This window comes from Quercus robur, chromosome 2 (assembly GCF_932294415.1).
Source record: "Quercus robur chromosome 2, dhQueRobu3.1, whole genome shotgun sequence".
Classification (NCBI taxonomy): Eukaryota; Viridiplantae; Streptophyta; class Magnoliopsida; order Fagales; family Fagaceae; genus Quercus; species Quercus robur.
In genome coordinates, this window is record NC_065535.1 from 74873311 (window position 1) to 74885522 (window position 12212).

The 12212-nt window shown below is 34.7% G+C and overlaps 2 protein-coding genes across 2 annotated transcripts; both read right to left on the reverse strand.

Moving 5' to 3' along the window:
• Positions 1 to 3255: 3255 nt before the first annotated feature.
• LOC126703290 (uncharacterized) lies at positions 3256 to 4380 on the reverse strand. Its single transcript, XM_050402253.1, has one exon. The coding sequence runs from the start codon at positions 4378 to 4380 to the stop codon at positions 3256 to 3258; it is 1125 nt and encodes a 374-aa protein (XP_050258210.1).
• Positions 4381 to 7200: 2820 nt separating this feature from the next.
• LOC126703299 (uncharacterized) lies at positions 7201 to 8349 on the reverse strand. The gene has a single exon (XM_050402264.1). The coding sequence runs from the start codon at positions 8347 to 8349 to the stop codon at positions 7201 to 7203; it is 1149 nt and encodes a 382-aa protein (XP_050258221.1).
• Positions 8350 to 12212: the final 3863 nt, after the last annotated feature.

Genomic DNA, 12212 nt, shown 5'->3' on the forward strand with positions numbered 1-12212 from the left:
TGGATTGGTGTTAAGTCTCTTCGAGCTAAGAAGCCCGGTTTAGAAATGTCAATACGGGCTAATCGGGGATTCCCAGCCCTTATCGCCTGGCCCACGTCCACGAAGGCACGAGATAAAGGCTCGTAGTCCAAAATGAGGTGAGCGGCCTGCAATTGCCTGTCCTCACTCACAAAGATCTCCGACCTTAAGAGGTAGTTGAGAGCTTGGACATTGACTAGGCTGATCCTTAGGGTAGTATGTACTTTGTTTGCAAAACATCCAAAGGAAAGGTTACGTCAGTCCGAGAAAATAAGCAACCAAAACCAAGACCAAAACAAGTAAAGGGAAAGCTCAAAAGACTAAGATCCCCGCCGAGGGACCTGATCCTAGAGTGTCCCACCTGGTGCTTCCGCTCTAATTGGGCAGCGAAGATCGTCGTGCCATGCTCTGGAGATGATCAGATAATCGTCCTTCAAGCCTTTGTTGGACTTGGGAAGGCAAGATATCAGTCTCACCTCGTCGGATTTGGATTTCAGGTAATACGACTCGGAAAGGCAGTGGCACTCGTACAAGTGAACAACATCGTGCCATGAGAGGCCGATGTTCATCTGTTCATTCAGAGCATCTACGCACCCTAGAATTCGAACATATTAGCGGCGCGCTGGTGGGGGGCCAACCTGTGGCCGCGCAAGTAATCCCTAGTTATCCTACCCATAGGAATCGTTATCCCTCCTTCTATGAAAGTGATCATAGGAATGACAACCTGCCCCGTTTCTCTCTTGGTTAGTATTTGGTCCGAGGAGCAATACTCTAGACCCACTCCTTACGGGATATGGTACTTGGCCCTAAAACCTTCCATACCAACCGGAGAATCTACTAGGCTCTTAAACTTACCCATCTAGTTAACCCTAAAGGGCATGGAGAAAGTTTTATAAACGAAAGAAGGTCGAGGAGAACAACAACAAAGGGGAGCAAGGGAATATGGGGAAATGAAAACTTACGGGAAGTATGAGTTTTAAATCTCTCAAACTTTCAAAGGATCCACTGGGAATCCTTACAAGAACAGCTATGGAACTTAGGGACTTAGAGTATTTCGCGAGAGAAAATGTTGAAGTGCTCTGGAACGCTTGAATGTCTTTTCTAAAAAAGGGAAAGTAATCTCCCTCAAGAGCCTTATATAGCGAGGAAAAATGAACGGGATTACTCTCGCCCAAAGTTTAGAGAAATATCTATCGTTGATTAAGTGCCCCACCGTTGGATGCAAGGGGACATAGAGCCGCTTGGTACAATTAATGGCGCCTCGTGGACTACGAAACATCAGTAGCAGTAATGAGGCGCATGAGACAGTGCTCCCACACGTGTGAGTCAAGGAATTGTGGTGACTTTTCCATTAAATATCAAAATTCCACCTTTTTCTCCTTGGATAAGAGGGAAAAACCAGAATTTTGAGGGGTTATTATAGGGGCAAAGGCCCCAAATCATGTAATGGGCCTTGGGCCCCATCTGGGACGATTAGCAATGTCCGAGGAGAGGAAATGAATGCCAAAAGGATTTCCAACCCAGGTATCATGGATAGGGGGGCGTTTGAAGGACGGTTCGAGGAGAAACGCCTCCTCGGACGTGATGAGCATGGCTCAAATATGCATTATGTCTGCTAGAAGGACCCACCCCAATAGACATTAGCAGTAGGGATGCGTCCCACAGGCACACAGGAAAGAAGGAAATGTAAGATATCCAAGGAGCGGCTACTGCTACTGCATTAAATGCATTGCACCTACTTTTCTGATCGCATTAATGTGGAGAGGTCCTGTGAACAGTGCTGCCTTGATCACCACAACTCACAGAAGGCTGAAAGGGGGTGTTCGATGGGACAAGCACTCAAGTAAGGGTCCGGATGATCAACAAGTGTAAGACCACGACGGCTTCAAGAAGACTATATAAGAAAGGGAGTCCCCATGAGGAAGGGGACGAAGAAAAAGAAGAGAGAATACTGTAGCAATACAAACGACCATAATCTTCAAACAGTGACCGACATACATTCATCTTATCTCCTCGGACTGAGGATCTATGGATACTAACGTGTTTTACTTGTGTTCAACTGTTGTATAGCCCAATACTAACCGCTGTCCAATTCGCTAAGACCTAGTTCTATAGCTCACTTTCTACAAATTCATTGTTTCTGGGCTCCTTGGACCAAGACCCCATATCTTTTGGGCTTGGGCCCTAAATTGTGACCCTACATTTACCATTTCTTAATAGTTTAAGTTTTGGGACAATCATTTATTTATTTATTTTTATCTTATCAAACCATAACAATCAGTATTTTATTACATGTGCCTCAAAAAACTCAACAAATTAAAATTCACCATGTACTAACTTGGATGGAATACACAAGTGATAAATCCTAACAAACGCCCTCTGATCTTCATTTTGCATATGTATTAATCTTCACCCTGTATCCTGAGCACTAAATTCTGCATTCTGTACATCTGTTTGATCTTAACTGTGCTCTGCATTGTCTTCAATGCACTCTGCAGACGTGTGATTTGGTTCCCTTAACACAACAGTTAGTGAAAATCAGCCAGAAAAGATTCATACATTTCAGGTTGCTTTGTTCTCATCCCCATTTTGCTGTCTTATGTCTTTTTAATCCTATCAAGAACTAGTATTCATATATTTCGGCACCTTGTGAAAATGAGAGGAAAACATAATAAGGTGCCACCATATTAAACAATTATAATTCCGAAATTCATTAAGTTAAAAAAGAAATCAAAAATAAAAGAAACTTGATCCATTTGTCTTACAATGATCTATTGCTGCTGAAATTAAAAATTACTGAAAATTTTGGTGCTTTTTAGTCACTTTTTTTTTTTTTTAAAATTTAAATTTTGTATGTTTTTTTGTTCCAAGTTCATTAATTTTATTAAGAAATAAATAATCAAGCCAAGAATAACAATGACAATAGTGGTAAACGTAACAATGATCTAAAAATTTTAAGAACATTTTGTTGAGAAGAATAGAATTACCATTGTTGAATTTCTCTTATCACAAAAGAGATGGTACAATCTGCACAGGTTGACTATTTAAGAAACACAAAATGGGCAGCAGTAAACAGCAAATACCCTGGTTGCAGGGAATTTTCTTCAATGAGAATGACATCAAAAAGAGTTAAAAGTCGAAAAGAAGGGAAATAAAGAGCAACAAATATATAAAACCCCTCAAACTCTTGTCCAAATGATTCATTCAATATATAAATGGTAGGGATAATGAATGTAACTAGTCTTGACTCTTGAGAGAAAGATCCACATTGCAAGACTCGTGTGGAAAATACCAAGATGGTTTAAATCGTAAAGTATTTGGCATACATTTTCTTCCCATGAAAGGGAAAGACTGGTGGCGCCTACCATCCATGAAGTGGAACCAAATGTCTGTGTTATCAGGATCAAAATAGTATCTGCCATTAGAAGGTCTTTCACTATCTTTCCATCTGGTTTTGTTGCTAAATCCTAAGCCGCCCTCATAATAATCCAGAAACAATGCTTGATCTCCCAAGTTTTGCATTTTCACCCATTCCATCTTCAAAAAATTTAGCTCATAAACTTCATGATTATTTCCAATTGCATTAATCAACAGGAGCTGCTCATCAGTACCCCGTAACCAGAGTCCACCTTTCAAATTTGGAATGGATTTTACTTCCAATGGGGTCACATAAGGACAAGAGTTTAGATTTACCACTCCTATTCCAGCACCAGTTGTTATTGCATACAATTTTCGCTTGTACACGGTTAAATCAACAAATATCCAGTGATCATTGCAATCACAATGAGACCAATCGGCATATGTGGATCTACAAAACTGTAGATATGAGTCATATCTGCGAAAGGCTATGATTACAAACTTTGACAAAGGTGTCTCTAAAGAAGCAAGGATGACACGATTATGCTCTAGGGGAGGGCTAAGGACACGGAGTTCATGTCTTGTAAAAGGATTTATAAGCCAAATTTGAGAATTTACCGCATCTATCTGGTCTTCTACTACCAAGTACCCATATGAGATCCTATAACAGATTTTGCCAACAAGGTTGGGGAGTTTTGCCTTATACTTCCTTCCATCAAAGATGTTATAGAAGTAACAAGCTCTCTTAGAACGATTTGGCATAAACATAACAAGTGGAGGTTGGGATGCCATAAACTCTTGCCTGTTTGCCACAGCATACAACCTCCATGCTCTGCAGACACAGCCAAACATGAGATAGTCTATAGTACCTAGCAACTTGGTGATCATGTAAAGCAAAGCGTAAGGGAGCTCCGACCATGGCCTCCGATTACTATTGTCAACCATCTTTTTCTTCTTACTTCTAAGCCCCTTAAGATTTATGTCACTGTCCCCTTGCAATACCATGGCTACCTTTGCAAAAAAGAGGAAATAAAAATTAATGTCCACATATCACATATGACACTAAATAAACATCTATTATAAAATTGTTAATTGAGCTGCATATTTTTTTTCATTCTTCTATATATTTATCCAGATTATAATAAAAAATTTAAGAGGAAAATCTTAAACTTATAAAAATTATAAAAAAAAGAGGTCAATTTGTAAAAGTCTTTAATTTGGTCCTTAAGTTTTTCTAAATTTTCATTTTGATCTCTACTGTCATCTCATTAAAATTGCTGACATAATTGATAAATTGCTCACTTAATACACAAGTGACTAATAAAAACTATTTAATTGATTATCAAAAAAGTCAAGTCTACATCTCAGTAAATAAAATAATAATGTCAGAATAAAAATAAAAATCTGAAAAAATGAAAGGAAAATGCTATGATTACAACTGATTGCACAACTTGCCACGTGGCAAGTTGTAAGCAATATAGGAAAAATAGTGAGCCCATAACTCCACCATTCACAACTCATCATGTGGCGAGTACTATGGTAAAAGTTGTTCAATAATTTATGGTCCCAGCATTGCTTAAAATGAATTTAAAAAAAAGTCCCTATCTTTTCTTGCACTTTCCTCATTTCTTGGCAACCAAACACTGTAGGTGTAGCCTAGGAAGCACAGGGTATGGGTATGGGCACAAGTATGACATGGTGATACAAGCAATTTTTGAAAATTTTTAACATAAAATGGTGTGTGACACAAGTACTAAATGAAGTGTCCGTACTTCCTAGTGTGTAGTTCATATCAATGCATCCTAAAACAAAAGGCTAGAAACCTCATCCAAGCAATACTCTCTCTCTCTCTCTTCAATACAAAACATACAAACACAGATAACAGACACAAACAAATAATAATGAAAAAAAGCCTTTTAAAAACTTAAAAAAGACATAATTTTCGGTTTTACACAGAAAAGAAAAAGAAAAAAAAAATGCAATCTGAACTTTTAATGCCTGATCATTAACCATAATGATACATGCTTTGGTTTGATTTATTAAAAAATTTGAGGTTAGAGATTACCTTGCAATGTCCAAAACAGAGGGTTGAGAGTGTGAGAAATGCGGTGTTGGTGGCTGCGGTGAAGGGCTTTTTTTTTTTGGGCTGAAGGGTTTGGTAAAGTTTTCTCTGCAAGCTTAGAAAATCTTTTTATTTTCTGAAAAAAGAACACGGACGTTTCTCCAAAATTATAGTACTAGAAGATTTCAAATTGCGCTTATAAATTTTTAAATATTTAAACTTGAATATGGAACTCAGTAAATTAAGGAACATTTACTGTCAAAATAAAACAAATAATCCAATTTGGAACAGAAAAAAAATGGAATACCAAAAGACAAACAAAATAATACCAAGAAAGTATAGTAAATCTAAATTAAAATTTATTTCCCTTTTTGATACAAAAATTTATTTCCCTAAAGATGTTTTTTTTAGAATCTTTCTCTCGTTCCAATATTTTTTTTTTTTTGAGAAAACGTTCCAATTTTTTTTTTCTGTTTCAAACACATGTTTGGTATATGTGTTTGAACACATGTTTTCAGTTTTTAAACAACATTACACGCATTTCCACACACTTTTTTATCTACACGTATTTCAAAAAAAATACAAACAACGTTACTGGAATAACATTACCAGACGGCCCCTTAACTTTCTAACTTTTTAAGGAAACATCATTTATTTTCTTGTTTGTTGTATAAAAAAGTATAAGTTTCCAGAACTACCCTTATTAATTTAAACTTTAGAAAAATAATGGCATTAACTTTTTAAATAAAATAAAGAGTAAGATATAAATTTTATTTATTAATTTTAGAAAGGAGACTTTATTTTTTTTTTCTTTTAAATAGTAATACTTATTAGAACACACAAACATAAAAGTAGTATATAGAGTTTTTTAAGCAAGCAAGAGGACTTTATTTTGGTACTTATTTTCCTAAAGCATTGTATATACATGCATTATTCAGTGTGTTTCTCTTTTATGATGTTTAATGGTTGATTTTTTTTTTTTTTATGGTTCAAGTGATGGTCTAAAAAGGTTGTCCCTGGGTGCCTATCGGTCTGCAATTCTTAGTCTCACACGACCAACTGGAAATCAGGTTGCACATCTTCTTGCCAAAGTAGCAAAGAACTACCTTCTCAAAAAAAAAAAAAAAAAAAAAAAAAAAAAAAAAAAAAAAAAAAAGAAAAAGCAAAGAACTTAGACAGTGAAAACGTATGGCTTGAAGAAAACCCTGTTTTTCAGTGCTCTTGCTCTCCCATGATGTACTTTCTCTCAATCTCTCTTAATGAATTGATATCATGGTTTAACTTCAAAAAAAGAAAAAGAAAAACTTGAATATATATCAGGCATTGATGTATTGGATTGTCTTTTAAAATATGCCAATTACATTGGAACAGCAAAAATTGAAATAGTACTAGACAAACAAAATAAGACAGTCTTATCAAAAAAGTAAAATAAAATAGGACAGGAATGTAATAAATCTAGATTAAGTTACATTTTTTTGCTAAAGATCATATTGCTCCTGAAATTAAAAATCCCTGCACATGTTAGTGCTCCAGTCAATTTTTATGGTTCCCAGCTCTTACTAATAGGATGACAATAACCATTATAGGATTTTCATTTCACAAATGCAGTTGTGCACTTTCCACAATTGCCACGCAATTGGGCAGCAGGAACCTTTAGCTACAAAATATATATACACTTCAAATCCATAAACAAAGGATTTTTTAAATGAATAAGGTAGGGAAGAAGAACAAAAAGAAATCCTAACTAGTTATCAGAAGAGAATCTACATGACTAAATTGCAAGACAGATGTGGAAAATACCAGAATGGAACACCCAAGGTAAAATGTGGCATACGGTTTCCTTGTAGGATCCAGAAAGACCCTCGATATCTACCATCCGAGAAATTTAAGATGCATTTGCAAGTCACACCAACATTGTATATGCAATTTGAATATTGTTGGCTCCACCCCCATATGGTCATGTTGCTAAATCTTGAGCCCATATCATAATCCAGAAACAATGCTTGATCAGTGAAGTTCTGAATCCTCATCCATTCCATCTTCATAAAATTAAGCTCATAAACTTGACATTCTTCCTTCATAATTCCAATTCCGTTCATCAATCCATTAATCATCAAAAGCTGCTCATCATGAGCCAGTAACTGTAGCCCACGGTGCAAATATCTAGTGTTTTTAACTTCCAGCAGGGTTACGTAAGGCGTAGAATTCAGATTTAGCACCCCATTTTCAGCATAACTAGTTAAAACGTATAACTTACCCTTTAAGACAGCTCCATCAACAATCGCCCACGGAGAGGGCCCACGACAGCCATTAAATTTGTCACTATAATCATGTACAGTCCAGCTGAGATCTTTGAGTCTAAAAAACTGTAGAGATGGGTACCATATGCAGAAAGCTATGATTACAAACTCCTGCAAAGGCGTAGCCAAAGAAGCAAGGATCATACGAGAATAAGGATTGGGAGGGCTAGGGAAATGGAGTTCATGTCTTGTAAAAGGATTCAGAAGCCAAATTTGAGAATCTGCCCTTTTTTTATTGTCTTCCATGACCAAGTACCCACGAGTTATCCCAAAACATGATTTGCCATTAAGGTTAGGCAATTTTGCCTTGTACAACCTCTGCTCAAAGATGCTATAGAAATAAGAAGCCCTCTTAGCTTGCGTTGATAAGAAGACAAGAAGTGGAGGTCGGGATGCCATAAACTCTTGCCTGTGTGTTGTAACATGTAACCTCCATCCCCGGCAGACACAGCCAAACATGATATAGTCTATAGCACCTAGCTGCTTTGTTATCAGACGAAGCAAAGCCTCGTGGAGCTCCGACCATGGCCTCAATTTACTATTGTCAACCTTCTTTTCCTTCTTACTTCTAGGCTGCCTGAGTTTTATGTCACTGCCCCCTAGCAGCACCATACCTACCTTCCGCACAAAGAGAAAATAATGATTAGATTCTATATACACAACTAACAAAACATCTAAAGGTTCTACATTTTTTTTTTTATGATGTGGAAGCTCACCAAGGTAGGGCCCTTTGAACCCACCCCTAAGGAATAAACCACGGATGCACAATAGTTAAAAATACAATAATATGCTGCTAACCCCATGGAGAGGTGCCAATTGAGATACTACAAGGCTCTTAGCAAGTTTCTACATTTATATTCGTATGTTATTGTTTCTAACCCATCCACATGACATGCTTGCAAGAAATTTATATTTAACAGCATATTATGCTAGACTTCGGCCAAAGTTCATCTTAGAAGATGTCAACCACAATATCACCACCTCTATCAGACAAAACTTACTTCAAAAACCATAAATAACATAACCAATGAAGTGAAAAATTACACACATATAAAGATACTTAAAACATGCTAATAAAATTTATTGTCAAGCTGCATTTTTCCTTTTAGGCACAACTGCAAAAATATCACAAGAAGACCAGAGACCAGCATAGATTTTATTCATTCTTACATCTCTTCAAACATATGGTAATCATGTTCTATACATAAATACACAAACATATTCTACAATATCCACATAAGACCCATATTAAATATGATGACAGACTGTGGGAACTGAAGAAAAGTGAGTGGCAACTTTAATCCAACAAAAGCATAACTCACCAGCCAACCACTGCTCTGAGATAAGTCCTTCACACAAGAAATATAATATATGATTCAAACTTTTCTTCCTAGTTTTCTTTTATTTTCCATTAAAAAAAATAAACTGATATTAAAAATATTGAAATATTATATATATATTTGGAAAAGTAAAATACCTGCTTCAAAGTCCAAGCTAGACTTAACTCTAAGGTTTTGCTTTAAACGGGTGGCTTCGTGGGTGGATTTAGCAGTGCAATTGGGAAGGCTTTTAGTTGATGGGAGTACATGAATACGTTGCAATGAGAAGAGAAAACTTTAGGCACGAATAGGATATCTCACTCCACCAAGTCCAACGATATAATTGCTACTAGTGGAGAGAAATTTTTGCTTTTGATTGACTCCATAGACTTGCAAACATAAGTAGATACTATATGCCTATATCTAGATACTGTAATTATTAAATAGTCAGTTGATTGATTAATAAAATTTACATAGTTTGGAGAATTCCGGTTAGTTCAACAAATAAAATTTTTTATTAGTTTAGTTTTGAACTGTGACATGGTTTGGAAAATTTCAGTTAACTCAATTGATAATATTCTTTATTAGTTTAGTTTTGACCAGTGACATAGTTTGGAGAACTCTAGTTAGCTCAAAAGATAAAATTGATAAAAAAATTTATTAGTTTAGTTTTGACCAAAATTTCTTATTAGCTTAGTTTTGACCAGTGACATGGTTTGGAGAACTCTAGTTCACTCAAAAGATAACATTGATAAAATTTCTTATTAGTTTAGTTTTGACCAGTGACATGGTTTGGGGAATTCCAGTTAGCTCAAAAAATAAGATTTCTTACTAGTTTAGTTTTGATCAATGATATAATCTGGGAAATTCTAGTTAGTTCAATTGATAAATTTTTTTATTAGTTTAGTTTTGACCAGTGACATAGTAAAATTCTAATTTTGTGATATATTACTTATACATCAAGTATATTTGTGTGACATCCAAGAGTTGCGTATCATTACCTAGTTTCTTCTTAAACCATTAGAGGCGTAGGGAGGGGGACTGGTTTTTCAAATTCTCCCCCTCCCCCTCTATTTATCAATATATATATTTTTAATTATGTCGAAATTATATTTAATAGCACCTTCATTTAATATATATATATATATATATATTTGTACAAACACTCATTTAAAGTAGTAGTTTCCCATTTTTTTTTAATCTTTTAATATTCTCTATTTTAGCATACATAACTCATTAATTTTAGGATAATTTAAACCATATATTCATAATATATATAGTGAAAACTCTTTTTCTTTTCAAAAAAAAAAAAAACTATTTTTTATTTTGCATTTAGAGAGTTAGGGATGTTTGTATTTTTAGTGTTGGCCAATATCGGTCCATTCAGTCTATTTTTGTCTGATTCATTTTGGTGATGCTTTAAGAGGAGAGGTAAAGAGGGGCTACTTCATTGACAATTATGTCACATTCTTAGCATAATATTGGTAGGTTCTTGATAAAATTACATTTTCTTATGTTATTAAAGTCTTGAATTTTTTTGGGGGGTGCTATAAGTGATGTATTTACTTAGGTCGACGTTCAAGATGTATAAAGGATAAACCATTTGTAAGGAGTATTAAAAACAAATTCTAACAATATATTACATTATTTATAAAATATCTTGCTTTATATAATAATTGAATGTAAAATGTATTATGTTTCCTTTAAAAACAAAAACCTACAAAATTTAAAATACTTTCAAATAAAAAATATATATAACTTAATTTAGAAAATCTAATATATTGTATTAACTATATTTTTTTAGAAAATAATCACATCATTTTAAGAAGGGTTTGAGATTAACACCTATAAGTTTTATCTACTATTTTTATTTTTCATTTAACCAAAAAAAAAAGTCAAATTTTTCCTGTGACTAGTACTAAAATTATTACATCAAATTCTTGTAAATTATAGGAAAAAAAATAAAATTTTTTGATTAGTTTTACAACGATCTATTTGTTCTTGAAATTGATAATCCCCACACATTTTGGTGTTCTAGTCACATTTTATGCTTAATTTTCAAGAGCCTTATATATCAATTGACGCCTCCTAATGACCCAAGTTCAAATCTCTCCTCTATCATTGTAACTATCAAATTATTATAAATTAAAATTTAAAAAAACAACATCAACAAGAAGCTCTTTGATGGATTGGCAGATTCTTGTTCAAACTTCATTAATTTTATTAGAAAACTAATAATCAAACCAGTACCAATAACAATAGTAGTAGAAGTGACAATGACAATTACCTATTAAAAAAAATATGAGAGGAAAAAATTTTGCTGAGAGAAGAGATTAACCATTTGTTAGATTTTCATCTCACAAAAGAAATTTTGTGGTATGTACAGGTTTAAGAGACACAAAAGTAGGTAGCAGCCAGCAGGAAACTCCAGCTACACTCATTGCAGATAATTCTCTTCAATTATTGTAAACCATCAAAAGGTTCAAACTTTCAAAGTCATAAATAAAGAACATGAAGAGAAACAAAATATATATATATAACAACTCGAAGTCTTGGCCAAATAATTGTTTCAGTAGAAAACGTGTGTGGAAGATGAAGCAGAAGAAGTCCTAACTAGTCATCAGAGAGAGAATCCACACTGCAAGACAGATGAATGGAAAATACCTGAATGTGTTAAATTGAGAAGCACTTGGCATACTTCCTAGCATGATCAATTGAGACATGGAATCTCTACCATCCAAGAAATGTGATGTGTATAGGCCAGATCCAGATCCAATTTCGTATATGTAATGAGAAGATGGGCCACCTGTCAATTGAGCTATGCTGAAAATTCCTGAGCTTTGTGGAAAATCAAAAAACAATGCTTGATCTCCAAAGTTCTGCATCTTCACCCATTTCATTGTTGAAAAATTTAACTCATAAACTTTATGGTTTCTGCATGAAATTGCATAAATCATCAGGTGCTGTTCACCAGAAACCAGAAACCGCCAGATTCCACGTTTCAACTTTGCATTGCGATTTACTTTCAGCAGGGTCACATAAGGATGAGAATTCAGATTTAGTACCCCAATTTTTGCATGAGTAGTTGTATCATATATCTTTCCCTTAAAGACAACTCCATCAATAATTTTCCAATGATTGCTTTCTTGACTTTCA

Bases quoted from the DNA above. Each gene is read 5' to 3' on its own strand.
- LOC126703290 (XM_050402253.1), bottom strand. From the start codon at position 4,380: ATGGTATTGCAAGGGGACAGTGACATAAATCTTAAGGGGCTTAGAAGT.
- LOC126703299 (XM_050402264.1), bottom strand. From the start codon at position 8,349: ATGGTGCTGCTAGGGGGCAGTGACATAAAACTCAGGCAGCCTAGAAGT.